The following is a 27,407-nucleotide window of genomic DNA, read 5'->3' as shown; positions in this document are numbered from 1 at the left end:
TCCATCCGCCGTGCACGGCCTTTTATCCACCCAGATAAACGCTGCAGAGACTTTATTCTAAGAGCAGACAGCAGATAATAGATGCAGAGACTTTATCCTGAAGCTGCTGGAGGCCGAGGTGAGGAGGTGAGCACCAATAAATACATCTACATTATTCTGGAGCCTTCATTATTCCACATGTTCTCACAGGCCGGGGTGGAGCCGCAAAACTGGAGGCTCCATTAGTCTGCAGTTAAAGTGATGGTCCAGGTTAAAGATGCAGCTCCAGCTTCATTATTCAGGAGAGCAGAGCAGCCGGAAGGAAACACCGGAAGGAAACACCGGATGGAAGGAAACACCGGATGGAAGGAAACACCGGAAGGAAACACCGGAAGGAAACACTGGAAGGAAACACTGGAAGGAAACACTGGAAGGAAACACCGGAAGGAAACACCGGATGGAAGGAAACACCGGATGGAAAGACCAGAAGGAAACACCGGATGGAAGGAAACACCGGATGGAAACACCAGAAGGAAACACCGGATGGAAAGACCGGATGGAAGGAAAGACCGGATGGAAGGAAAGACCGGATGGAAGGAAAGACCGGATGGAAGGAAACACCGGATGGAAGGAAACACCGGATGGAAGGAAACACCGGAAGGAAGGAAACACCGGAAGGAAACACCGGATGGAAGGAAACACCGGATGGAAACACCAGAAGGAAACACCGGATGGAAAGACCGGATGGAAGGAAAGACCGGATGGAAGGAAAGACCGGATGGAAGGAAACACCGGATGGAAGGAAACACCGGAAGGAAGGAAACACCGGATGGAAGGAAACACCGGATGGAAGGAAACACCGGATAGAAACACCGAATGGAAGGAAACACCGGAAGAAAACACCGGATGGAAGGAAACACCGGATGGAAGGAAACACCGGAAGGAAGGAAACACCGGATGGAAACACCGGATGGAAGGAAACACCGGATGGAAACACCGGATGGAAGGAAACACCGGATGGAAGGAAACACCGGATGGAAACACCGGATGGAAACACCGGAAGGAAACACCGGATGGAAACACCGGATGGAAGGAAACACCGGATGGAAGGAAACACCGGATGGAAACACCGGATGGAAACACCGGATGGAAACACCGGATGGAAACACCGGATGGAGGGAAACACCGGATGGAAACACCAGATGGATGGAAACACCGGATGGAAGGAAACACCGGAAGGAAGGAAACACCGGATGGAAACACCGGATGGAAACACCGGAAGGAAGGAAACACCGGATGGAAACACCGGATGGAAACACCGGATGGAAGGAAACACCGGAAGGAAGGAAACACCGGATGGAAGGAAACACCGGATGGAAGGAAACACCGGATGGAAGGAAACACCGGATGGAAGGAAACACCGGAAGGAAACACCGGATGGAAGGAAACACCGGAAGGAAAGAAACACCGGATGGAAACACCGGATGGATGGAAACACCGGATGGAAGGAAACACCGGAAGGAAGGAAACACCGGATGGAAGGAAACACCGGAAGGAAACACCGGATGGATGGAAACACCGGATGGAAGGAAACACCGGATGGAAGGAAACACCGGAAGGAAACACCGGATGGAAGGAAACACCGGATGGAAGGGAACACCGGATGGAAGGAAACACCGGATGGAAGGAAACACCGGATGGAAACACCGGATGGAAGGAAACACCGGATGGAAGGAAACACCGGATGGAAGGAAACACCGTATGGAAACACCGGAAGGAAGGAAACACCGGATGGAAACACCGGAAGGAAACACCGGAAGGAAACACCGGAAGGAAACACCGGATGGAAACACCGGATGGAAGGAAACACCGGATGGAAGGAAACACCGGATGGAAACACCGGATGGAAGGAAACACCGGATGGAAACACCGGATGGAAACACCGGATGGAAGGAAACACCGGAAGGAAGGAAACATCGGATGGAAACACCAGATGGAAGGAAACACCGGATGGATGGAAACACTGGATGGAAGGAAACACCGGATGGAAGGAAACACCGGATGGAAGGAAACACCGGATGGAAGGAAACACCGGATGGATGGAAACACCGGAAGGAAACACCGGAAGGAAACACCGGATGGAAACACCGGAGAAAAATGAGGCTGAGAGGAGCAACATCTGGAAGTTTATGGAGCTTCATAGAGCATCTTTTGGAGCCTTCTTTGAGCACCTTCTGGAGTTTTCTCTTTTTTTTAGACTTCTGGAGCTTCTTTTTAATCGTCTTGGAGCTGAAGTTCTTTAGAGCCTGTTGAGCACCATTTTTTGGAGCCAATTTTGCAGATTTTTAAATATTGTAACCCTTTAAAGCCATTTGGAGCACCTCTTAGGGTCCTTTCTAGAGCTTTCATAGGGCCCTTTTGAAGAGCTTTTGAGCACCCTTTAGAGATTTTTAGAGCAGCTTCTGGAGTCTTTTTGGAGCAACTTTTGGCAATTATGTGAAACTTTTATGGAGTATCTTTTGGAACTTTCTTAGAGATACTTTTGAAAGTTTTATGAAGCATCATTTGGAGCTTTTAATTTAGATTTTTTTTAGAGCTTCTTGGAGCACTTTTTGGAGCTTTTTTTACAGCATTTTTGGCAACTTTTTGGAGCATTTATAGATCAAGTTTTGGAGTTTGAGATTTTTGGAGCTTCTTTTAGGGCCTTTTTGGAGCTTTTTGGAGCACCTTCTGGTGTTTTTTTTGGAACTCTGAGCACCTTTTCGAGATATTTCAGAGGACTATTTTGAGGTTTTATTGGAGCACCTTTAGAGCCTTTCTGGAAAACATTTTGGATCCTTTTTGGAATATGTCTAGGAGCTTTTTAAACCAGATTTTAGAGTTTGTTTTAGACCCCACTTTGGAGCTTTCTGGAGATTTTTTGGAGCCTTTTTGATAAAGATAAGATAATCCCAAGGAAATTCTTGTGCCAGATTTTAGACAAAATAAAGAAACATCAAAAGTACTGTGTCTAAAGAAGTAGAAAAGCAAATTTAGAGTACGATGCATTACTGAGATAAAATAAGCATCCTTTAGCCTGATCTTAAACTAAAATAAAGCTAGAATAGAAAAGTCATGAGGTCAAATGAACCTGAGGGTCTGTTCTGACGACGATACTTTGAATGCAGAACTTTTATTTGGAACAAACATTTTTATGCCTCTGACTGGGAGGAAAACTGTAAACGCAATAAAATATTGACTCTACTGTGAATCTACTCACATTTATCCGTACGGTTTGACTGAGCGTTTCTCTGGAGCCTCGAAATAAAGTCACGTGTGAATTTATCGTACGTCAGCAGGAACCTGAACGTAACGGCCGGTCGATGCTGCAACGGCCTCGAGTCGTGGTGCGTTCAGGGCCGAGTCGTGGTGCGTTCAGGGCCGACATGGAGCCTCCTCTCAGGAATCCCCTCCATCCCATAATCACTTTTAGGTCCAGGATCAGCTGCCTGCAGGTAAAACTGGGACCTGAAGACAACAAGGACTGATCCTGGAACAGCTGGAATCAATGCAAAGTTCAAGAAACACTAAATATCACTGATTAACAGTAATAAAGAACTTAAAATAAACTTTGATTCATGGTTTAAACACGGTTCTACCCTCCTAACTTATGCTGCACAACAAATTGTGTTTTTGTTTCAGTTTTTCTGTTTTCAGTTTTTCTATTTGTCAGAAAGAAATTCCATGAAACTAAGTGAATGTAAAACATGTTAGTTAGTTTTAATCTCAAACCACCATAAAATATCATTAAAACAGATCTTATTTGTATGAATACTGCTGGTGTTTATGTAAATAAACTCACAGAATCTTACTGTTCTAAAAATGAAATTACATTTTTACATTCTTTACAGTGAAGCTAAAGATGCTGATGAGCTCAACCTTAATAAAGGATCTTATAAAGAATGAAAAGCCTGAACTGTTCCACCAGAAACTGAATATGAATAAATGTTTGATGTTGAACTTGAATATTTGTGAGAAAAGATTGAATCTGAACGTCAGAATTAGAATTAACACGACTTTTATGAGTTAAATTCACTTCAAGAACTGAAATTCAATCGTAAAAAAATAAAGAAGTGAACTTTAAATCAGAACCAAAAACTATTTATGCTGGATTAAATTTGAAACTACATCCAGTTTCAGTTTTATCTGAATTCAGTTTCAACCAAATACATCAAATCCAAATGAGATTCAAAATGAATTCATTAAAATTACTTGAGATCTTAAAGTTCAATTCATGACATTTAAATACAATTTTACTCAAATTCCTCGAGAAAAGAAATTAAAATTAAATTTGTGAGTTAAATTACATTTTTATTCAAATGAGTTGTGAAATTCAAGCTCAATTCATGAGATCTAAATTAAAATTTTATTTAAATTACTTGAGATCTCAAAGTTCAATTTTTGAGATTTTTACTAAATTTTTATTTAAATTACTTCAATTTTGAAATTCAAGTTCAATATTTTATTAGTTATTCCACATAAAACCAGGTTCATCTGCTGGCAGCTCACATTTCTCTCCACACAGCTTTATTATTATTATTTTTTAATCTCCAAGCCATGGAACATTAAACCAGAGTTAAATAAGTGAAGCTGAGTCCAGCTGTGGATGAGATACATTCCTTTATTAAACGACTGAAACTTCTGCTGCCGCTGCAGGAATGCCACATCAAAGTGAAAAAAAATCGTCAGATAAAGCTTTTCATCATCTGCAAAAAATAAAAATCAAACCAACCATTGCACTTCATTCAGCGGCAAAACACAAACAGGAATAAGAGAGATAACAAAGGAAGCGATCGACACGGATTTATGATTCAAGACTCTGGATGAGGAAAAAAGGAACAAAAAAATGTAAAATAGTTCCAGTTTCAATCAAATACGTCCGATTCGTAGCTTCTGTGATGGACTCAGGGATTTTATTATGATAAACAAAGGACTTTTAAATTCAACAAAATTAAATCAACAAGAAGAGAAACAGCCGGAAAAATATTCATCACAGTCAGAGGCTGATCTCTGGACGGACGGACGGACGGACGCTGTCACCTGACGAACCCTCACTTCCACCACATCCGGAGCTAAGCCTGGAGCTAAGCCTGGAGCTAAGCCTGGAGCTAAGCCTGGAGCATCATGAGCTAAAGATGCTAATGAGCTAAAGATGGCAACTAGCTAAAGAAGGAAATGAGCTCAAGTCACCAATGAGCTCAAGGTGGCAGCGATGTAAAGGTGCTAACAAGCTAAAGATGCTAACGAACAGCTTCGTTTCTTTGGCTCCTGGTAAATGTAAAAATTCTAAACATCACGGTTTCCTCTGCAGTTGGGTTTTACAGATTGTTTTTGGACTTTTTTGGAAATTTAAGACAGAAAAAATGAAACCGGATCAAATGTTTTCCTCATTTGACCGATTCTGGGGGAAGAACCAACGATGGTACAGATTAAAAGCTAAACTGAATACAGCTCCATTGTTGGATTGATCGGTTAAATTGTTAACAGAAACAGAAAACGTTGCCTTCACTTGCGATCATACAGCAACAAAAACACGATGGGGCGTGACAGGAAGTGAGGTCACAAGGTGAGCAGGTGACAGGAAGAAGAAGACACAAAGCAAAGGAAGCGGTCGGTCGTCCTTCATCGCCGACTCCAGATCGGTTTCTCGTCTCAGATGTTCTGGTTTAATGGTTTCATTTTCGGGTTTTTAGTGGATAAACTCCCGTTTTTAACGACCTGCTGAGTAGAAGTGGATAAAAACCAGCGGCTAATGAAGCAGGAAGTCTCATTTGTTTCACATTCCTGGTTTCAAGAAACAAAATCCCTGGGAAAAGTAAAACGTTAGGAGAGAACTACAACTCCCACAAGACACTGCAGCACAAAGCATCCAATCAGCGAGCATTATCATCCTGTTGCCGGGCGGAATTACAGGCATGTCAGGTTCATTGGATAATTTAAATTTTCTACAGTTCTGTCTCCGTCTGCCGCCGAAGCTCATGGGAACTGTAGTGTTTAGGGACATGTATGGAAACTCATTCACGGCAGGAAAAGAAGATGGAAAAGTCAGAAAAGACCATTTTTTTTCATCTTTTTTAAGTGTAGCGACAAAATCATTTCACAAACCATTTAAGACACTGTAACGGCAGTGCTTTATATGGTAACTTTCATGATCAGTTATTTATTTGCTCTATTGTTGCTTTTTTATCACTCGCGGCTTATTTACTACTTGTAAAAATTTGTGCTGAAAAGGCCCATAAATCATGCATTTGTCTGAATTCAGCACTTTTTCCACAACTTACAAATTAAAATACTTGATTTTATCATAATTCTTTTCCTTAAAGTTCCTTACAACATGATTTTTAGCATCTCTACCTTTTCATCTTTTCTGTTTCTGATTTAAATTTCATGGGTGAAATGAGCCTCCATACAACCAAGCTTTTAATGTTTTCACAACTTACAAATTGAAATTTTTGATTTTACTCTAATTCTTTTCTTTACAACTCCCTGAAACATATTTTTATCATCTCTAACTTTTCATCTTTATCGCTTTTTCTAGTCGTAGTCGAAATGTTGTCGAAATGAGCCTCCACACTTCCAAATTTTGAACGTTTTCACAATTTAAAAATTGAAATTTTTAAATTTGTGGTAATTTTTTTACTTTTTCTTGCAACTCCTTAAAGCATTTTTTTTCCATCTCAAACTTTTCATCTTTTCTGTTTTTATTTTATTCATGGTCAAAATGAACTTCCGTACATCCAAACAGCAAACTAATGAGGGAGAAAAACTCAATTTTCTGGACCTCAAAGTGTTGATTTCAATCTTTTTCTGAGCAACTTTGAGATTGTTTTGTTAAAAAATAACCTCAGATAAGAACGTGCAGACACCCGTTACCCGTCGCGTCCGGTGATGGAGCAGATCAATAAATTCGTGACCGTAGAGACCGACACCACGTTAGAAGCCGCCACCAGAGCCGTAGAACTCGTGCTGCGTTCACAGTAGGGAAAATAAAAGTCACTGCAGGTTTCAGATTTAAAAGAAAACAGAAAAAAAATCCAAATAAGAATTCAGATTCTGTTGATTTTTTTTTTTTTTTACATGAACGCAGCAGAGTTCAGCAAAAAAAGAAAAGAAAGACGATGAATTATGTTGTTTTTTACTGCAGAAAAGTCACTTGATTCGCCGCCTCACTTCTTTTCTTGACTCTGTGATTAAACAGGAGCAGGAGGGAGAGCTGGGAGAGCAGGTGCATCGTGGGTAGTGTAGCTTTAACCGGAGCCGGTTGGACTGTGGAGTCTAAGAGATGGCCTTGGCCTCGGGCAGGAAGGCCTCCCAGTATTTAATCAGCTGCAGGAGACAAAGAAAACAACATTATTCACCTTTTATTGAGCTGCTATGAATGTATTTTAGTTCAATTTGCATATAAAATGTGGATTTTGTTTTAAATTTGAAGAAATTCTGTTAATTTCATCTGATTTTATGGAAGTTGTTTGTGCCAGAATTAAAATCAAACCATTAAACATTCAATTACATGTCCTTTAAAGCCAGTTTTCATGTTTATAAAAGCAGTCATGGAAGCCCGTGAGTGCCAGGATTAAAATCTAATTGTTAAAAATAAAATTTTCTAATTTCTTAAAGACAATTTTTGTATTTGAAAATGTACAATTGCTCCCAAAAGTGACATTTCTTTTTAAAAAGAATCACAACGCCAATTAAAATTAACTTTCCATTTCCATTTGAATTCAGAAAGTCAGAAAAACGTTAATTCCAAGTATAAGGAAATCGAAAATTTCACTTTGATGCTAAACAAACAAACACTAAAATGTGTGTATTATATAAGAATTACTTCCAAATTTCATGCCATTATTAAACTGACACAGAACATTATTTATTACTTGCAAGATGGTACTAATGCATTTTGGTTCAATTTACAAGTAAAATGTGTATTTTTTATGTATTTTGAAGAAATCCTGTAATTTAGATTTGATCGAAACTGTAAATGTGTTGCAATTTGCATTTTTAAATGTTTTCAAAAGAGATTAGCCATAGATTTTTAACTTATTTAGCTTTAACTGAATTATTTTCACATAGAAACATTATTTTGGAAGTAAAATTTTTGATAAAAAGGCCCATAAACCACAGATCTCTCTGAATTAAGAACTTTTTTCACAGATTGAAAATTGAAATGTTTGATTTTACTGCAATTTTTTAACTTTTCATATTTTACATTTTTATTTTTTATCATGGCCAAAATGAGCTTCCGTACATCCAAACTGCACACTGAATTTCTTTACCTCAGAGTAATAATTTCAGTAAACTCAGACTGTAAATGTGTTGTAATTTCTGTTTTAGAAGTTTTTAAAACAGATTTTTAACTTAATTAGCTTTAACTTAATTATTTTAGGGTAGAAAACCATTAATAAAAAAAAAAGCGTTTGTCTGAATTTAGGCGCAATCCAATTAAGGTAAAAATCGGCGCTCAAACACAAAGTCAACTTAATTTCAGTGGAATAAATTGTAGCTGCAAAAAATGGTTTAAAATTGGCTGTTTTTCAAGAATAATTTTGTACGTTTTCTGTTAATATTTGACCAACAGTCTAATCTGCTGTATTTGTCACATTTATCCACATAAACTGTTATTATTGAGAATAAAAGTGTTGTTTTACCTGCTGTTGTGTCAGAACCAGCGACTCCAGGTATTTGACGATGATCATTTTAAAGTCTCTCACTCGCTCCTTCTGTTGGGAAAAAAAAAGAGAGACTTTCAAAATAAAAGCTCACACATTACCATTAATTAGTTGATTGAACAGTTTATTCGTTCTGACCTCGAAGCGGCTGACTTCTTTGCGGATGGTTTTGGAGATTTGCTCAAAGTCTCTTTCACCTTGCTGGACTTTTCCCTCCAACTGAAAAACACACAAAAGGGAGAAAATATTTAATTGGATTTATGATTAATTCTGCCTTATTATATTATTTTGTGACTCGATGAAACTCGTTGGATATTTTTAAGAATAAGTTCTGAAATGAAGGTGTTAAACTGGACTTTTAAGTGTCAGTTGCACACAATTCAAACTAAACTTAGATATATAATGCTGGACTTCAAGGGCTGATGTTGATAATTAGGAGTTTAGTTTTCTACTGTTTAGATGAAGGTTATTTATTATTATTAAAGTTATTAACATTTACTGGACTAACAACAAACAGCTGGTTAAATAATGATGAGATTTAATAATATGAAGCTGTAATGGATAAAAACAAATTGCTCTTTAATAGCATGGATGCAAATAAATACTTTGATCAAACGATTCCCAACATTTTTTTTTCTTCTGTACCTCACAGGCCTGTAAATATTATAATTAATATAATCTGATTTTAATCAGAAAATTAAACATATTAATTATATAAAAGCTCATATTTTTACAGACATTTTTTAAAAACAACTATTTATTAGCTTTAGCTAGCTTTTTAATGAATCATTTTTGTGATTTATTACTTTTATTTTGACTGTTTCGTACTTTTAGCTAACAATTTAGCCCATTACATCACGCAAACTACGGCTAACATTTATCTGTGAATGCAGTTTTTATTACTTCTAGCTAAACATTTCATCTTTTTTTCAACTATGAAATTTTGTCAACTTTAAATCAATATTTTAGCTGTGACTTGTAGTTAACCTTTTAATAATTTACTCTATGTACATCATATAAATTTATTGTTTACCTTTTGCTAACTATTTCTGACTTTTAGCTATAATTTTCAATCTTATGTCATTTAGTTTTTGCTAAGTTTTTATTGCCTCTAGCTAACAAATGAATCTACTATTAAACTACTTACATCTTTTTACTACTTTTTAATTACTTTAGTCATTAATTTTAGCTAATCCTTCTATTGTTATTCTGCAGTTTATTGTTTTTACCTGACATTTTAGTCAGTATTTTAGTTGTTTATTACTTTTAGCTAATCTTTAGTCAGTAATTTGGCAGTTAATTTAATTTAGCTAAATTTTAAGTCAGTGCTTTAGCTGTCTATTGTTTTTAGCTAACCTTTTAGTCAGTGCTTTAGCTGTTTATTGTTTTTAGCTAACATTTAGTCAGTGCTTTAGCTGTCTATTGTTTTTAGCTAACCTTTTAGTCTGTGCTTTAGCTGTTTGTTTTTAGCTAACCTTTTAGTCAGTGCTTTAGCTGTTTATTGTTATTAGCTAACCTTTTAGTCAGTGTTTTAGCTGTTTATTGTCATTAGCTAACATTTAGTCAGTGCTTTAGCTGTCTATTGTTTTTAGCTAACCTTTAGTCAGTGTTTTAGTTGTTTGTCATTAGCTAACATTTAGTCAGTGCTTTAGCTGTCTATTGTTTTTAGCTAACATTTTAGTCAGTATTTTAGGTGTTTGTTTTTAGCTAACCTTTAGTCAGTGCTTTAGCTGTTTATTGTTTTTAGCTAACATTTAGTCAGTGCTTTAACTGTTTATTGTTTTTAGCTAACATTTTAGTCATTATTTTAGCTGTTTGTTATTAGCTAACATTTAGTCAGTGCTTTAGCTGTTTATTGTTATTAGCTAACATTTTAATCAGTATTTTAGCTGTTTGTTTTTAGCTAACCTTTTAGTCAGTACTTTAGCTGTTTATTGTTATTAGCTAACATTTTAGTCAGTATTTTAGCTGTTTATTGTTTTGAGCTAACCTTTTAGTCAGTACTTTAGCTGTTTTTTAGTTGTTTATTACTTCTAGCTAATCTTTAAGTCAGAATCTTAGCTGTTTAATACTTTTTGCTCATTATTTTAACTACTTTAATTACGGTTGGCTAATCATTGCCTTATTATTTTAGATATTTATTAATTTTAGCTAAACCTGTATTTACTATTTCAGCTGTTCATTACTATTAGCTAACTTTCTAATCAATTATTTTAGCTTTTCATTGCTTTAAGGTCATTTTACAATCCTTATTTTTGTTCTTTATTGTTTTTCGTTGACCTTTTAATGAATTTCTTTGGCTGCGTATTACTTTTAGCGAACCATTTAAAGTACTTGTTGCTAACTTCATTAATAATGATTATTAATGATTGTTTTCAACCATTTATCTGAGTATTTTTACTGTTAATTTATGATCTTTTTAATATATTTTGGTCCATTACTTTTTGCTAACCACTACTGTAGCCAACTCTTTAGCCTCAGTGGGTTGTTTTTTTGTTTTTATGTACTTAGACATTGATACTCAGTACAGACTTGCTTTCTCTATTTTAATCTAGTTGTAATTTAAACTGCCTCCTGAGGTAGAAATCATTTGGTTGGGAATTTTTGAACTACATGATACAAGTTGCCACATGAAAGAGTTTGTCTCTTATTAGATTTTCAAATTTGGTCCTTATAATAAGAATTTATCCCCAAACGTAAAAAGATTTCAGCTCCATGGACAAACTAATTCATGTGGCAGTTTGGCTTCTGCACTGCAACTAAAAAAAAAAAACCAAAATCAAACCAATAAAATAAACAAATAAGTAAACAAAAACATGAGGAACTGTGACGCTAAACATGAGAGCTGAAGGAGTGAAGCAGGCAGACGGACAGACGGACAGGTCCTACCTCCTCAATCTCCTGGTTCAAGGAAGGCATGGCGGGAAAAAAACGCAACAAAAGTTAAGAGGCTGGAAAAAAAAACAAGAAACGCTCAGAGCTTCCAGAAACCAAAGAGGAAGATCCAGAAACACCAAAGAGCAAAGAAAGGAAAGAAAACCTCCCTGGAAACCTAAATATCCGAGAATAAACCAGCAGCTCAAGATGTTCTGACAGTAGAAGGAAGCTTTAGCAAAGACTTAAATGCCAGAAAAGACTATTTGGGATGAAATATTTACTGATAAATGTCAAAATTTGACTTTTATTTACCATTATTTACAGGTAAAAACAACAGATGCTGGACTTTCTAATAGAAAAATAAGAAAAACATGACAAATTTACCTCAAAATATTAAATATTAGAGATAGAAACCTACAATACCATTTATTATTATTTCACCAAACATAAATGTTAAAGCTCTAAAAAAATCTAATTTAATACAAATTTAGACATTTTATTTTTAAAATTATGATGAAAATCCTATAAAATTACAGAGAAACCCAACAAATGTGAATCTTTGTGTGAATCCAATGACTTAAAATGTAGATAAAACCTAAAAGTTCCCTTAAAATGTCAAATTTATTATCTATTTACATAACAAAATAACAACAATAATAGTAAGTGTGTGGACTAACTAAAATTTAAGCTGTTTAGGAAAGAATTAAAAGTCTGAAAATATTATTTGGTTATTTCGGGATGAGACATTTACTGATATATGTATAAATCCATATTTTATTTACTGTTATTTACAGTAAATTTACATTAAAGAAATTACATATTCACCTCACAACTTAAAATACTGAGGTTAAGAATCCAAAATACTCTGTTACATACATTTACATCAATAAAATATTAACTTTAAAGCTCCAAAACATCTTATAGAATACAAATTTAACCTTTGTATTTTAAAAATTAAGGTTAAAATAATCTAATATTTTATATTTTTCACTAAACATTAAAGCTCTGAAAATCACACATAACACAAATTTAGCCATTTTATTTGAAAAATTAAGGTAAAAATCCAATTAAACAAAGAAACCCAACAAATGTGAATATTTGTCTGAAACTAATGCAGTAATTTTCAAATGTATTATTTATTTTCGTAGTAAAATAACAACTGTGTGTTTGAACAGTTTTCCTCTCAAGGCCGTTTTCTGTTTCACAAAAATGATAAATTATTATATTTATTCATGTATTTCTGTATGTTTAAGTGTTAAAAAAATCTCACAATCCACCTTAAAAAAACTTTACAGAATTCAAAGTGAACTTGAGGTTCGATTTTAAGGTTTGAGTCAAAAAAATAAATAAAAATTCATTTTGACGCAGATTCATGTAGATTTGATTCTAAAAACTAATTCAAAAATAACATTTAAAGCTAAATAAATGGATTTATTGACAAGTTTTGTGTGATTTTTGTGCCATTTTGATTCCAGCAGCAGACTTTCTGCGGTAATTTCAGCTTGTGGCCCACAGGGGGCAGTATGGACTCATGATCTGACATTAATGCATCACTGTGACCAAAGAAGCTTCATCTGAGAGGATTTTTACAGAAAGAAAAGCAGAACTACAGCCTTAAATAAACATAATTATTCATATTCTTCATGTTTAGTTTCTCAGTGACGTTACAAAACAGTTTCAATCTTTTATAACAACTAATGTGGACAAAAATGTACAAAAAATATAATATTTAATGGAAAATTAAAGTGATGAGGTTCAAGTTTGGAGTAAATTTAACATTTCAAAGATAAAATAACGCCCAAAAATTTAAAATAACTTTACATGACAGAGTCAAAAGTCAAATTTAAACCAATAAAAACATGTTTTAGTCATTTATGCTTCATTATATTTAACTATTACTGAGATAAACAGCAGAAATCAGGACTGAAGCCTTTTAAACCTCCTGATCTCTGCTTTTTTTTTTTTTTTAATTTTATTTCCTGTATTTCTCTGTAAGGAAATCACTGTCATTCACTCTTTTATTCCTTTTTTTGGTAATTAGACTCGATATGAAAAAAAACAGATGAATGTAAAAAATGAGTGAAGGTTGGAATAAAACTAAATTATAAATGTGTTTTTTGTCATATAAAGGTGCATTTTCTAAAAAGTCTAAGACATTTATACAATAATAATCTCACTAATTCACAAATACCTCATATCCCATTAACCTGTACAGCCTCAATGTTATAGCTAAGATCACTCAGACGAATAAACTGCAGAACTTAACCTAATTAATGTAAATATAAGGCTCAGCTAAGGCCCTGCAGTAATATTAAATATAGAAATTAGCCTGACAAATTTAGCCCTAAGTTCTGACCCCTCCAAAATACACTTTATTCCCTGGATCCATTTCTATAAAAGAAATATTTTTTAGGTTTGTGTTTTTAAAATGCGTCTCCTCTGCAGCAGCAGCGTGAAGTAAAACTGGTTTTCTGAAAAAAAGTGTGTTTTCTGTTTTCTGTTGTCAAGGCGAGAACCAAAAACCCGACTCCTGACAGGCGGCAAAAACTCTCGTCGGCTCCAAATAAATGCTGGTTGTAACTCTACTGCTCTGTCCTCGTCTGCAGCTTCTGACAGCTGCCTCCCCCAGATCTCCCCCTTAACTCCTCCAAACCTCCCCCAGATCTCCCCCAAACATCCCCGCCTGGCGGCCGCTGGGCCTGACCAAACGCCTCAACCAGGCGGATCCTGACAGGAGAATTTGAGGGTGACAGCTTCAACAGACGCTCTAATAAAGTACTTTTCTGTTGGTCCTGCTGAGTTCGAGTGAAGTGGGGAAAAAAGAAAGTTTTCACTTGAGTGAACTGTGAAGGGAGCGTTTGTTTTACCTGAGCAGACACGCTGACAGAAAACACAGACGGGAGGAGATAAACGTGGATTATTACCCAGAGTGGATTTAACCTGAGGACGAATTACTAATTTATACAGATTCAGGGCTGGAAAAAATCTGGAGCTTAACCTAACAGATGTAAATATTAAGGTGAAGATCATAGAGTATTATAAATATCTGGAACTTAGCCTGACTAATATAAATATTAAGGTGAAGACTATAGAGTATTATAAATATATGGAGCTTAGCCTGACTAATATAAATATTAAGGTTTAAACTATAGAGTATTATAAATATACTGAGCTTAGCCTGACTAATATACATATTAAGGTTTAAATTATAGAGTATTATAAATATCTGGAGCTTAGTCTGACTAATATAAATATCAAAGTGAAGACTATAGAGTATTATAAATACATGGAGCTTAGCCTGACTCATATAAATATTAAGATTAAGACCCTACAGTAATAGAAATGACAGAACTTAACCAAACTACTAAAAATATTAAAGTTAACATTATTGAATATTATAAATTATGGAGCTTAACCTGACTAACAGAAAAATTAAGACTAAGACCCTGCAGTATTATAGATTATGGAACACAGTCTGACAAATATAAATATTAAAGTTAACAATATTAAATATTACAAATATCTGGAGCTTAACATGACTAGTGTAAATATTAAGACTAAGACTATATATATATTCAGGCTAAGAGAACAGAGTGATGTAAATTATGGAAGTTAATCTAACTAATATAATAATGAAGTCTAACACCCCACAGTACTCTAGATTATGGAACTAAGTTTACTCATATAAATGTTAAGGCTAAGACCCAACAGTATTACTTTAAAAAGGTCACGACAAAACAAGACTCCAGAAAATAACTTCATGATTAAAGGTGCAAAAAACATGATTGCAAAAAATAAAAATGAAGCAACATCACAGCTTCCTACAACAATAAATAGAATATAAATAAAGTGAAACTGGCTAATCAGGGAGTTCTATTCTTATATATTCTTTAATTTTTTTATTTTTCACATCTAATACATATATTTTTTTATGTGTGTTTTGCGATGTGTGAACTTCTGCAACTTTCCTTTGGATCTCAAAGTATTTGATAAATGAAGTTGAAATTTCCTAAATAACACTTTACTAAGGCTTAATTTTTTAGATTTGACCTGAAATAACGCTTTTATGTTCGACTTAAAGCTGACGTTAACAGCTGACCATCGTAGGAAAACACGATATTATAGAGAAGATACTGGACCTATAACTGAGATTAAATCTTCTGTTGCTGCTGATGAAAGAGCTCTGGTTCTGGTCCAGTTCTACCTGGTTCTGATTGGGTTCTATCTGGTTCTGGTCCAGTTTTATCTGGTCCAGTTCTACCTGGTTCTGGTTGGGTTCTGTCCAGCGTTCCTCACCTCCTTGATCTCGTCTTTGGCCTGCTGCAGTTTGTCCGGTTTGTTGGTGAACTGAAGTTTGGCTTCAGCTTCTCGTTTCTTCTGCAGCAGCATCTGGCTGTCCTGCCACTTCTGCCACGTCTTCATCCGGTGCTCAAACACTCCCTGAACACACAGACAGCATTTAAAAAACACACAACGTTTAAAAAAACACATAAACAACGTTTAAATTACATAAATGATGATTGTGTGTTTAGATAACACTGAAACAACATTTAAACAACAGAGACACGTGGACATTAAAGAACAAACATCAATCATCCAACAATGAATAACATCTTTTATCATCAAGATAAAGAGCTGCAATATCTGAATATATTTAAAGTCAGCATCTTACAGGCAGTGATTTTTTTCTGTTTTGATATTTTTGCCTGTCTTTTATGTGCATTTTATAAACAGTCATTAAAAAAGTCATTTTATTATGCAAGTATGTCATAAAAGGTTGTTTAAAAAGTCAAAGTTTAGTATGTCCCAAAAACGTTGTAATTTACCATGTCATAAAAAAGTCATGTATCAAATGTCACGAAAAACTTGTTAAAAAAGTTGCAGTACGTCAAAAAAAGTCGTCAAAAAAGTTGCAGTACACTGTCGTAAAAAGTTGCTTAAAAAGTCATAATTTGGTAAGTTATTAAAAGGTCGTAGTATAGCAGCATATGTCATGAAGCAGTCGTAGTATGGTGCGTCACAAAAAGACATTAAAAAGTCAGAAACAGACACTTTCCTGCCTCAGATTAACCTCCCAGGACTCGTTTTTCCGCCTCCAAACCCTGCTATCTTCCCTCCTTCCTACCTTGACGGCGGTCAGCAGTCGTACGTAATCCCCCAGCAGCTCTGAGAACAGGTAGAAGTCTCCGTTGGCCTGGTCCTGGTGCAGCTGGTCGATCTTCTCCTCCACCTCGGCCAGCTGAGACAAAGCTCTGGACAGAGCCGTGTGGTCCTCGCTGTTCCCCAACATGGCCGCCGACTTGGCGAACTGAGCGGTGTTCACCGACAGCTCTGGAGAGGAAACAGGAGGATGGTTTACTGACGCAGAACAACCAGGAAAAGATGTACGGCAACCAAAAAAAGAAGTACAACAACTTATGAAAGACGGAAAACAATCACAGAAGATGGAAAATGGCCAATAAAAGATGGAAAACAATCGATAAAAGATGGGAAACGACCAACAAAAGGTGTAAAACAATTGATAAAAGATGGAAAACAACCAATAACAGATGTCAAACGACCAAAAAACATATAAAACAACCAGAAAAAAAGATGTAAAACAACCAAGAAAATGTCAAACAACCAATAAAAGATATAAAATAACCAATGAAAGATGTAAAATAACCAAATAACCAGATCTAATTCTGTGCGTTAAATAAATGAATCGTTTCTCTACCTTTCCTGTGACAGACCAGAGACTCAACGCTGGCGTGAAGTTTCCTCAGCTGGACGTCCAGATTCTCAAAATGCTGCTGCTTCTCCTCAAACCACTGATGAACAACACAAACAAACGACAACATAAAAACAGTTTGGGAAACTTCTGTAAAATCATTTTAAGTATAATAATCTTCATATCTTTCCTTTATTCCGTCTCTCCGTCCTTCCTCCCTTTCTTCCTTCCTCCTATCTGTCCTATCTTTCTTTCCTTCCATCCTATCTATTGATCTATCATTCCTTCCTCCTATCCTTTTATGTCCTATCTTTCTTTCTTCCTCCTATCTGTCCTGTCTTTCTTTCCTTCCATCCTATCTATTGATCTATCATTCCTTCCTCCTATCCTTTTATGTCCTATCTTTCTTTCCTTCCTTCCATCACTCACAGCGTCTGATTCGTTCATCTTGATCGTCATCTTGTTGACGGCGTCAGCAGCTTTGTTCACCATTCGCAGGAGTCCAGCGCTGCTCAGAGCCTGAGTGCTGACGGCCCGCGGCAACTACAAACAAACAAACAAACAGCAGGTTATTATGATGCTTTGGGTTGGTTGTACATTCATCCCGTAGCTTTGAGGAAACTACATAAGTGATCTATCAAAGCATGCAGTTCAATCAGGAATGATCTGCTGTGACTTTTCGTGGCGATTCTTCGTACGGTTTTTACGAAATTCGTGGACAAACACATTAAAAATGTCCACTGAGATCAATGGGAAGTCGGCCAGACAGCCACTTAAACTAACCCATGTATGTTTAACACTAGAAACTTCATTCAGCATTTAAACACATCACCTGGATGTACACGTTCTTCGTGGAAATCTGTGTTTTGATATCGTCTAAGGTTTTCACGCAGTTGTAGTTTTGGTTGTATGTGTCGATTAAAACTCTCATCGACTCCCATTATATCCGAGTTGTAAAACTTTCAAAGTAAAAGCTCAGATGTCAAAATATTTTAATGCTTAATATACAATAAGAATAAATTATATCTTATGTATAATGATAGTAGGACATATTAACCGACAGAAGCTTCCTTCCTTCTTTCCTTCCCTCCTTCCTTCCTCTTATCACTGCTCTAGGTTTCCTCTCTCTTCTTCTTCCATCACGTTTAATGAACTCGTTTTATTCGCTGAACAACTTCAACGTCTAGGAAACGTCGTCGATGTCCGTCTGAAAATAGCCTCATTTTTCTTCATTTTGGAAAAGTTTACTTTTCTCCTGGACATGCGAGGTTTTCCTCCCCCGCCTCCCCTCCTCTCCAATCTCATTTAGCGTTAGCGGCGTTAGCGTCCGGGGGCCGGTGGGTCCCGGGGGCCTCGGGGCTGTAGGCCGGAGGGTAAATGAACGGAGGTGCAGAGCTGGTTGTGTTTCATTAAGCTAACCGCTCAGCCGTCCGACAGGTTCGCCTGTTAAATCGGTGACACGAAGCCATTTGTTCTGTTCCAGGACCGCCGGGAAAAGACAGCCCGAGACGTTCTAAAGATTTACAACAAAGCAGGAAACAGGAAACGCTGGCGGCCCTTAGAGCCAGAGGCAGTTTTTAGAGTCGCTCCGCTTCGACCTTGTTGGGAAAGAAACTCAGAAAACTGAGACAGAAACTCTGATCTGAACATCGATCCTCCGACTGTCCTCCACTAGAACCAGGAGAACACTAAGGAACCTACAGTGACGATAAGGAAGAACCCTACAAGGTTCCTCGAGGTTCTTCAACTCCTAAGTAGTTGTTTAGTTCACTGTGTCTTTAGAACATGGAAATATTTCTGTATAATAACAATCAGCTTGGTTTATTTTACGATAAAGTAACAAAACAGCTGACAGGATATCCAGAATTCATAGAACTATGGAGCTCTCTTAGAATCAGAAGAACCTTTAGGAACCCTGTTTCAGCTCACATCAGAGAACAGTTTTTGCAGGAACATCTAAAAATTGTTTCTGGAGGATTTTTTGTGTTTTATGCGTCGGCCTTCAGAATTTGTTTTGTTTAATTGGTCTTTAAACCTCAGTAGTGTTGTAGCTGTGCCGTTAAAGTCGTAGTATGTCGTGAAAAGTCATAGTAGCATGTCATGAAAAAGTCGTTAAAAAGTCATAGCATCGTATGTCATGAAAATCATCAAAAAAGTCGGAATATAAAAAGTGGTTAAAAAAAGTTGTAGCATAAAAAATTCATAAAAATGATATGTCACAAAAAAGTCAGAAAAGTTGTACTATAGTATGTTGAGAAAAAGTCATAAAAAGTGAGTATTTTATGTCATAAAAAAACGTTTAAAAAGTTGAAACAAAGTTGTTGACAGTTGTAGCATAGTATGTCGAAAAAATCTTGTGAAATCATAGCATAGTATGTCATAAAAAGTCATAGCATGGTAAGTCATAAACAGTTGAAAAGTCATAGTATGTCATTAAACTTTGATGCCATTTTGAACCTTTGAGTAATTTCAATAATTTGAGTGTTTTTTGACAGTTTTGAGAAACGTGTATTTGTAATATCTGAAGTTCATATTGGTGTGAATGTTAACTCATTTTAAACAAGTCTTCTTGTTTTTCAGACACTTTAGTCCAACCCCACAGTACGAGCACATCAAGTTCTTAAAGTAGGTGAAAAATATTAAAAACAAAAGTCACAATTTCGGGATCAGATTCAGTCAAAAAAATTACGTCGTCTTTTCCTTTTTCTGCAGGACGTGTCGACGCAAAGAACAAGTCCGTTGTAGGTTATAGACCGTCTTGGTTGATTTCAAGTAAATCTCAGCTGTTAAACTTCGTCAGTGTTGGACGTTTTAACTCCCTAAACATCAGATCTCCATTCTGTAGGACTCTGATGGACAGAAATTCATCTCTCAGTTCACCTGATCTAAACAAACTGGACTTTTTGAGCTCCTCTTTTAGCATCAAGGACAAAATTAGCCTCCAGAAATAGAACGGCCAGCAGCTCTGAGTTGGGTTTTGCTGATTTTCTCCAGCCGTGTGATGCTAATGAAGGATCCGGATTGACGAGCTGAAAGCTTCACGTTTACCTCAGAGCTCTCCAGGAACTGCAGGACGTCGGGATCCTTCAGCAGGATAGGATGCTTCACCGTCCTCATCAGATACCTGGAAAACACAACGTCTGCTCGTTAGAAGGTCCGGCTTCGGTCCAACGACAGGAAACGGGCTGTTGCTGCTGCTTTTTCCACATTATCGGCTGATGTTGGAGTTTAACTGCAATGTTTGGGGTCTGACAATGTGCTGCTGGTTGACCTCTATAACCAAGACTAAATTCTGCCTGATAGTAAAACACTTATTGGGATTATTTGCAAATTAGAGGCAACAAAACCACAAAATTTGGCACACTGGTTAGTAAAAGTCTTCCGATTCTCTACACCAAGTTTCATGTCTGTACATTAAATGCTCTAGCGCCACCATTGGGTGGAAGATGAAGGTGAATTTTCCAGAATGAGTCAAGTCGAGTTCAAACAGTGAAGTCAATTATTTGGATTTTGCTATAAAGACTTTTTAAAAAATGGTCAAAATGTTCACAAGACAAAGCCTGAGAGAAGATATCAGGAGGAGTTTTGATTTTCGAGAGGATTCGTGCAGCAAAGACAACCAGAACAAAGCAGTGAAACAGAAACCAAGGTCCGATTTCAGCAGCTTTTAAAAGTCAGTTTAACCGTGAACAGACGAGGTGTTTCACGTTGATCTACCATCAATCCAAAGAAAAAAAATCTAAATGTAAAATAAAATTTTATAAAAATCAATGTCAAGTAAAACTGTTGTATTTTAAATGTAGGTCTTTCCAATGTAGATTAGAAAACATTTTAATATGCGTATTTTATGAAAAATTAGTGAATTATACCCATTGAACCATTATCTGTGAGACGTAAAGAACATTACTGAATATTACTAAATATTAACAGAAATGATTAATTATGGAGGCAATAATGAGATATAAACTATGTTTGCTGGGATTTTTTGGTTTCTGACATTTTTGGATAACCAAACATGACCCAGTACCATCATTACTTTTACTGAGAAACAAACCAACCTGAGGGCAGGAAAGACTGAATGTTTTCCTGCATTGACCACTAGGGGGAGCTTCAATAATGCAAAAAGCTCATCTCATCGTTCAAAAACACAGATTTGTATGTTTTTTCCCATAAAGATGACCCTGTGCTGCTGATAATGATGTGTATTTATGGTAAGTGGGTCATTTTTGAGTCATTCTTGAATATTTTTCCAGTAATTGTGACAAATGTAGCTTCATTTAGGAGAGATTCTGAATCATTTTGGACAGTTTTATGTCATTTGAGTCCATTTTCAAGTCATTTTCGAGTCATTTTCGGCTCCATTTTGACTTTTTTTTGTTAAATTTCAAAAGGTTTTGGGTGTTTCGGACAATTCTATAGACATTTTGGCATTTCTTTTGTCATTGTTCAAAGCTTTTCCAAAAGTTTGAAAGTATTTTGGTAAATTTTTGACACGTTGTGAACAAACAACAAAACACATCCAGGGTACCAATGATTGCTTTGGAAAAGTGTAGTTTTGATATTTTTCATGATTGTAGTTTATATTTTCATTTATTTAAGACACATTTAATTAATTTTGGACACAATTTGAGCATTTTTTTTGAAAAGCTAAAGGTTTTTGCTGCATTTGACCACTAGGGGGCACTGCAACAATGTAAAAGAAAAACTCATCTTGTTGTTCAAAAGCACACATTTGTAGGTGTTTTTTCACAAAGAGAACCCCTTGCTGTTGTGTATTCTTGGTATCATTAAAAACACGCAGCTTCTAGAAATATATTTTTTCTGTCCAACTTTTCAGGTTTTTTCAGGACACCTTTGCTTTTTCTACGTTAACACTTAGACTGATTCTCTTAAAATCCAACCTTAATAAACCATATTCATGTTGAAAAGAACATAATTATAATTTAACTCAGTTTTTATAACTTTTAAAGAGCAACTACAAGCTTTTAATGTACAGTTTTCCGCACTGAGTAACCTATAATAATTCTGATACAATTATTAATCATCTTATATTTTTACCAGTGAAAGATGTACGTAGTGTTTAATATTTTTCTGCTACTTTTCTGTTTCTAGTCCTGTTTACCAGGGGATTAGGGAGCAATAAAGTTTATCCTGTACGTCTATCGGTGCTGTTGAGGTGAATTCTGCTCTGCCATTTTAACCTTTTAACAGCTAAAAAAAATCCTTTAGAGACACGTCACTCTTCATACTCATTCTAAATACTGATTTGGATCAATTTGTTGTTTTTGTCTTTTTCACGTGACTTTGACGGGAAAAAATATACAAAATCAATTTTAACTTTCATAATGTTGACGAATGTAAATATCTGTCCTCATTAACCTCACTCATTAGCGTGTTTCAGTGTGTGTGTGTGTTTTAGTGTGTGTGCTTCCATCAGCTGCAGTTCTGCGGCTCTGAGCTCCGTCAGCTGTCATTGGCTGACCTTCCTGTCAATCAAACAGCATCAGGAAAGGGCAGCAGAATGTCAGCCCCGCCCCCTTCGCTCCCCCCTCCCCTCCCTGCTGCTCAGCATTTAGCACACACACGTGCACCAACGTGTCCAGTGATGATGATGTATCTAATATTTGTGGTTTAACCTTTCGGCCTGTAAACTCCTGACCAGGTTGATCTTTAATACGACACAAAAACACACACTGAGAACACACACACACACATCTGTCAGCGTTTGATTTAGTCGCCTTAATTTCCTGTTTTTAATGTGAATCGATGTTTTTCTTGTCATGTAGCGTCAGATTTACCGTTAAATTTAACTCCTATGATGTAACTGTGTGAATGTCGGAATGTGGTGTGTCCTGAAAGAGATGTAAAATAAAATCATAGCACAGTACGCTGTGAAAAATCCTAAAAGTCTGAGTGTAGTATTGATAGTACGTGAAAATCAGAATTAGTTGATGAGTTATAATTAACGGTCATTCAAAGAGTAGCATGTTGAGACAAAAGTCATAAAAAGTCATAGTTTAGTGCGTGTTGAAAAAGTCCTAAAAATGTGAGGGTAGTATGGCATAAAATTATAAAAAGTCATAGTGTAACATGATGTAAGAAAGTCATTAAAAAGTCATCGAAATAGGCATGTGGTTAAAAAGAAAGTCGTTTAAAAAGCCGTAGCATGGTATGTCATAAAAACGTAATTAAAAAGTCATATATGTCTTAAAAGAGTTGTGTAAAAGTTATAGTACAGCTTGCCATGAAAAAGTCATTAAAAACGTCATATAGTGTGTCAAAAAGTCACTAAAAATGTTGTGAAAAATATCACAAAAAAGTCGCAAAAATGTCATAATACAGTACATCATAAAAAGTAAGTCGTAGCACAGCATGTCATAAAAAAGTCAGTAAAAGTCATATAGTATGTCAAAAAGTCATTAAAAAGTCGTAATTTGGTATGTCATAAAAAGTCATTAAAAGTCATATAGTATGTCTAAAAAGTCGTAATTTGGTATGTCATAAAAAAGTCATTAAAAGTCGCAGTATTGTACATCATAAAGACATCAATAAAACTCATGTCTTGTTAAAAAGTTGTAGTATAGCAAGTCATGAAAAAGTCATTTAAAAAGTCATATAGTGTGTCAAAAAAGTCGTTAAAATGTTGTAAAAATGTCACAAAAAGTCATATAGTATGTCAAAAAAGTCATTAAAAAAGTCGTAATATGGTATGTCATAAAAAAGTCATAGTATTGTATGTCATAAGACATCAATAAAAACTCATATGTCTTGTTAAAAAGTTGTAGTATAGCATGTCATGAAAAAGTCATTAAAAAGTCATATAGTGTGTCAAAAAAGTCGCTAAAAATGTTGGAAAAATGTCACAAAAAGTCGCAAAAATGTCACCGTTCAGTACATCATAAAAAGTCTAAGTCGTAGCACAGCATGTCATAAAAAGTCAGTCATTAAAAGTCGTAGTATTGTACGTCATAAAGACATCAATAAAAACTCGTATGTCTTGTTAAAGCGTTGTAGTATAGCATGTCATGAAAAAGTCATTAAAAAAGTCATAGTGTGTCAAAAAGTCGCTAAAAATGTAAAAATGTCATAGTAAAACATGTTATGAAAAGTCATAGCATATCATATAAAAGTCGTAGTATAACATGTCTTAAAGAATTAAAGTCACAGTATGTCATAAAAAGTCATAGTATGATATGCCACGACAAAGCTGTTAAAAAGTGGTAGTATCGTGTCATAAAAAATGAAACCTTGTATGTCGTGAAAAATTCGCAAAAATGTGTTTAGTATGCTGTCAAATGTAGCACAGTATGTCATAAAAGTCACGAAAATGTTATAGTATCGTACAAAATGTCATGAAAAAGTCGTCAAAAAGTTACAGTGCAGTATTTGCGAAAAAGTCGTAAAAGTGTAATAGTATAATACGTTGTGAAAAAAATGTTTTAGCATGTCGTGAAAAAGCCCTAAAAATCTTAGTATATTAATCATGAGGTAATATTTAAGTAAAATTGTAGTTGGTTGGGGAAAAAACGTACATGAGTCATACTATAGCATGGTGTAAAATATAACAAACTACGTCGTGAGAAAGTCGTAGAAAAGTCATTTGTAGGGGTTTAGCTAGCGACCATGACAGAGTCTTCTGTAGTGGTTAACGACCTCCGACTCCGAAAATAGTCTGAAATTCATATCTGTGATAATGATGAAGTAAATGAATGAAGTTTAAAGCTTTAAATACCACAGATATCTTAATGTAAAACTTCATTCAGTAGCAAAGAACAACAGAAAGCCGACACCAAGGTAATAAACAGTAAATCTAAGGCCTTCGTACCTCTCCAGAGCCGACCTTCTCTTCTCCACGAACTCATTGGACGACTGGTCCTCCTTCCCAACCTTCACCTTCGTCATCCCTGCAGACGTTAATTAACACGACTGATCAACAAGCAGCACCAGGACACTAATTAACTAATCAATCACTGAGGAATCAATCAGTGAGGAATCGATCAGACATCCTCCAACAGGAAGTCTGTTCAGAGACCATCCTGGTGTCTTCTGGAGGTAAAATCATACTCTCTTTGTCTAGAACTGTTTTTTTAATGTTCTGGTGAAGTTTCAAGATATTTTTGACAAATTTTACAACATTTTGGAGAAGTTTTGAGTCACCTTTGGAGAAATTTTACAAAACATTTTTAAAACTGATATTACATCATAAAATAACAAAAAATGTCCTCCTAAAGTTAGAATGGGAACGAAATTTATTTTAAATGTATTAACAAAAAAAATCTACTATTAAATAAAGACAGAAAGGTGAAGAGCAAAATTGAAGTCAAAATTTATGAAAATAGAATAAGAAAATTTTAATACATCCATATTTTTGTGTCATAGATTTGCTGCTACAAATTAAAATATATCACATTTTTAAATAACAGAAAATGTCCTGCTCAAAGTTATACTGCAGCACCAAAATAAGATTAATAAAATTAAATATTATAGATAGAGAAGTTTTTAAAACAGAATAACACAATAAAAATAAACATCACACTGAATAGATTAAAATATGTAAATACATGAATAATAAATGAATAAATGTACTTCTATTTCATCGTCATCAGATATTAGCTGCATGAATCAGTTCTTTTTCTTACCCACGATGCTTTTCTCCGGAGCAGGAGGGACGATGTAGCCGACGTGGAGATACTTGGAGGCTAGTTTACTGTGGAGCCCCAGAAAATCACTGAAACGCCGTTTTACCGAGAAATCCTTCTGCTTGAACAGCAACATGGAGGTCTGAGGAGAAGAAAGAACAAAGAAAAAAACATAAAACTGACAGAAAATCAACACCTGAGACACTAAATCCTGCTCATCAGAGGATAAAAATACGTTTCTGGAAGGTTTTCTAGACGTTTAGGTCAAACAGCTCCTGATTGGTGTAGCATTAACTAGCATCAGCATGCTAACAGTTAGCGTTAGCATAACAACAGTGTGAGCTCCAAAGGTCAGCGGGTTCCTTTATGATTCAGGTGTGTGTCAGGTGACTGCACACCTTTGTTTACTTACCCACAATGGTTTGCTGCTGTCAATAAACCAAGCTGCAGCTTTAGGGACGCTTTTTTCTCAGACTGTCTGAACGTTAGCTGGAGTTTTTAAATAGTTTTAGTCATTTAATATGTAGTATCTGCTTCAAGTCTATCTGCTGCACTGATGAAGTTCTCAGGCTCAGAAATGAGGAAAATATCCAAAAGCATCAGACAAAAAAAAAAATCACAAAATTGTTCCAAATAGCTGCAAAAAAATTTCAAAATGGCACCAGAGCTGCACAATATTACTCAATTACGGTTTAAAATCATTCAGAAATGTTCAAAATGACACTAAAGCTGTGCAATATTAAATTCAAAAGGTCCAAATGACTCAAAAACTGTTTGTATTTATTAAAAAAATGTTCAAAATGTCACCAAAGCTGCACAGTATTACTCAAAATTTCTCAAAAATGGTGAAAATTATGCTAAAATTGTGTAATATTACATAAAAATGATCAAAACTTAAATCAAAAATGTTCAAAATAACCCAATGTTACTCAATAATGGTTGTAAATCACTCAAAAATGTTAAAGATTACACTAAAGTCGTCAAATATTACATAAAATGATCCAGAATGGCTCTAAAATTGTCCAACTGACAACTGTACAGCTGTCAGTAGGTCTGTTCTCCTCTATGGACTTCAAGGACCTAGAAATATTCACAGGATGAAGGCAGAACTCTCACCTTAGTGCTGACTTTATAGGCCATGTAGGCATTCATCCCGTCACCTGAGCACAAACGGATTCATAAAATTAAAATACTATATGTATATGACGATACGTTCCTCGTTGTTCCATGATTTTCCAGGACTACCGGGACAATCTCATACTCACCAACTTTCTCCGGGTCGGACACTGATATGTGGATGTCGAAAGAATCGCCGCCTTCTTCCTCCTCAATCTGCACAAACAAACAGACCTTTAGATTCATTTTAAAACAGCAAAAAATTGTCATCAGTTTTCTCTCTGCTGGAATCAGACCTCTTATTAAAACGTTTTTACAGAGAAATCTTAGTGAATGTTTAACTTGTGGTTGCATTTTTTGATTCCTTTACGTTTCCTTTCT

General features: G+C 35.7%; 2 protein-coding genes across 3 annotated transcripts in view; one reads left to right on the top strand and one right to left on the bottom strand.

Moving 5' to 3' along the window:
• Window positions 1-256: 256 nt before the first annotated feature.
• Window positions 257-2,140, top strand: LOC127534838 (foot protein 1 variant 1-like). The gene has a single exon (XM_051951101.1). The coding sequence runs from the start codon at window positions 257-259 to the stop codon at window positions 2,138-2,140; it is 1,884 nt and encodes a 627-aa protein (XP_051807061.1).
• Window positions 2,141-4,619: 2,479 nt separating this feature from the next.
• snx2 (sorting nexin 2) overlaps window positions 4,620-27,407 on the bottom strand; it is a 30,809-nt gene continuing 8,021 nt past the window's right edge. Inside the window, exons 4-16 of one of the 2 annotated variants that reach the window (XM_022205456.2) lie at window positions 27,176-27,242; window positions 27,027-27,070; window positions 25,911-26,052; window positions 25,097-25,175; window positions 20,320-20,395; window positions 17,701-17,814; window positions 17,278-17,371; window positions 16,687-16,892; window positions 15,858-16,001; window positions 11,574-11,585; window positions 8,823-8,903; window positions 8,664-8,735; window positions 4,620-7,344 (exon numbers count right to left, since the gene is read on the bottom strand). In XM_022205456.2, the coding sequence (XP_022061148.1) occupies window positions 7,294-7,344; window positions 8,664-8,735; window positions 8,823-8,903; window positions 11,574-11,585; window positions 15,858-16,001; window positions 16,687-16,892; window positions 17,278-17,371; window positions 17,701-17,814; window positions 20,320-20,395; window positions 25,097-25,175; window positions 25,911-26,052; window positions 27,027-27,070; window positions 27,176-27,242 (1,182 nt within the window). In that variant the 3' untranslated portion in view covers window positions 4,620-7,293. The remainder of the gene's footprint in view (window positions 7,345-8,663; window positions 8,736-8,822; window positions 8,904-11,573; window positions 11,586-15,857; window positions 16,002-16,686; window positions 16,893-17,277; window positions 17,372-17,700; window positions 17,815-20,319; window positions 20,396-25,096; window positions 25,176-25,910; window positions 26,053-27,026; window positions 27,071-27,175; window positions 27,243-27,407) is intronic. The other variant, XM_022205457.2, reaches the window with a different exon arrangement.

Source organism: Acanthochromis polyacanthus, chromosome 7 (assembly GCF_021347895.1).
Source record: "Acanthochromis polyacanthus isolate Apoly-LR-REF ecotype Palm Island chromosome 7, KAUST_Apoly_ChrSc, whole genome shotgun sequence".
NCBI classification, from domain to species: domain Eukaryota; kingdom Metazoa; phylum Chordata; class Actinopteri; family Pomacentridae; genus Acanthochromis; species Acanthochromis polyacanthus.
Note: the sequence above shows the minus strand (reverse complement) of the source record. Positions and strands in the feature narration are given on the sequence as shown.

What these genes read in the sequence shown, in the direction of transcription:
- LOC127534838 (XM_051951101.1), top strand. Translation starts at nt 257, where the DNA reads ATGCAGCTCCAGCTTCATTATTCAGGAGAGCAGAGCAGCCGGAAGGAA.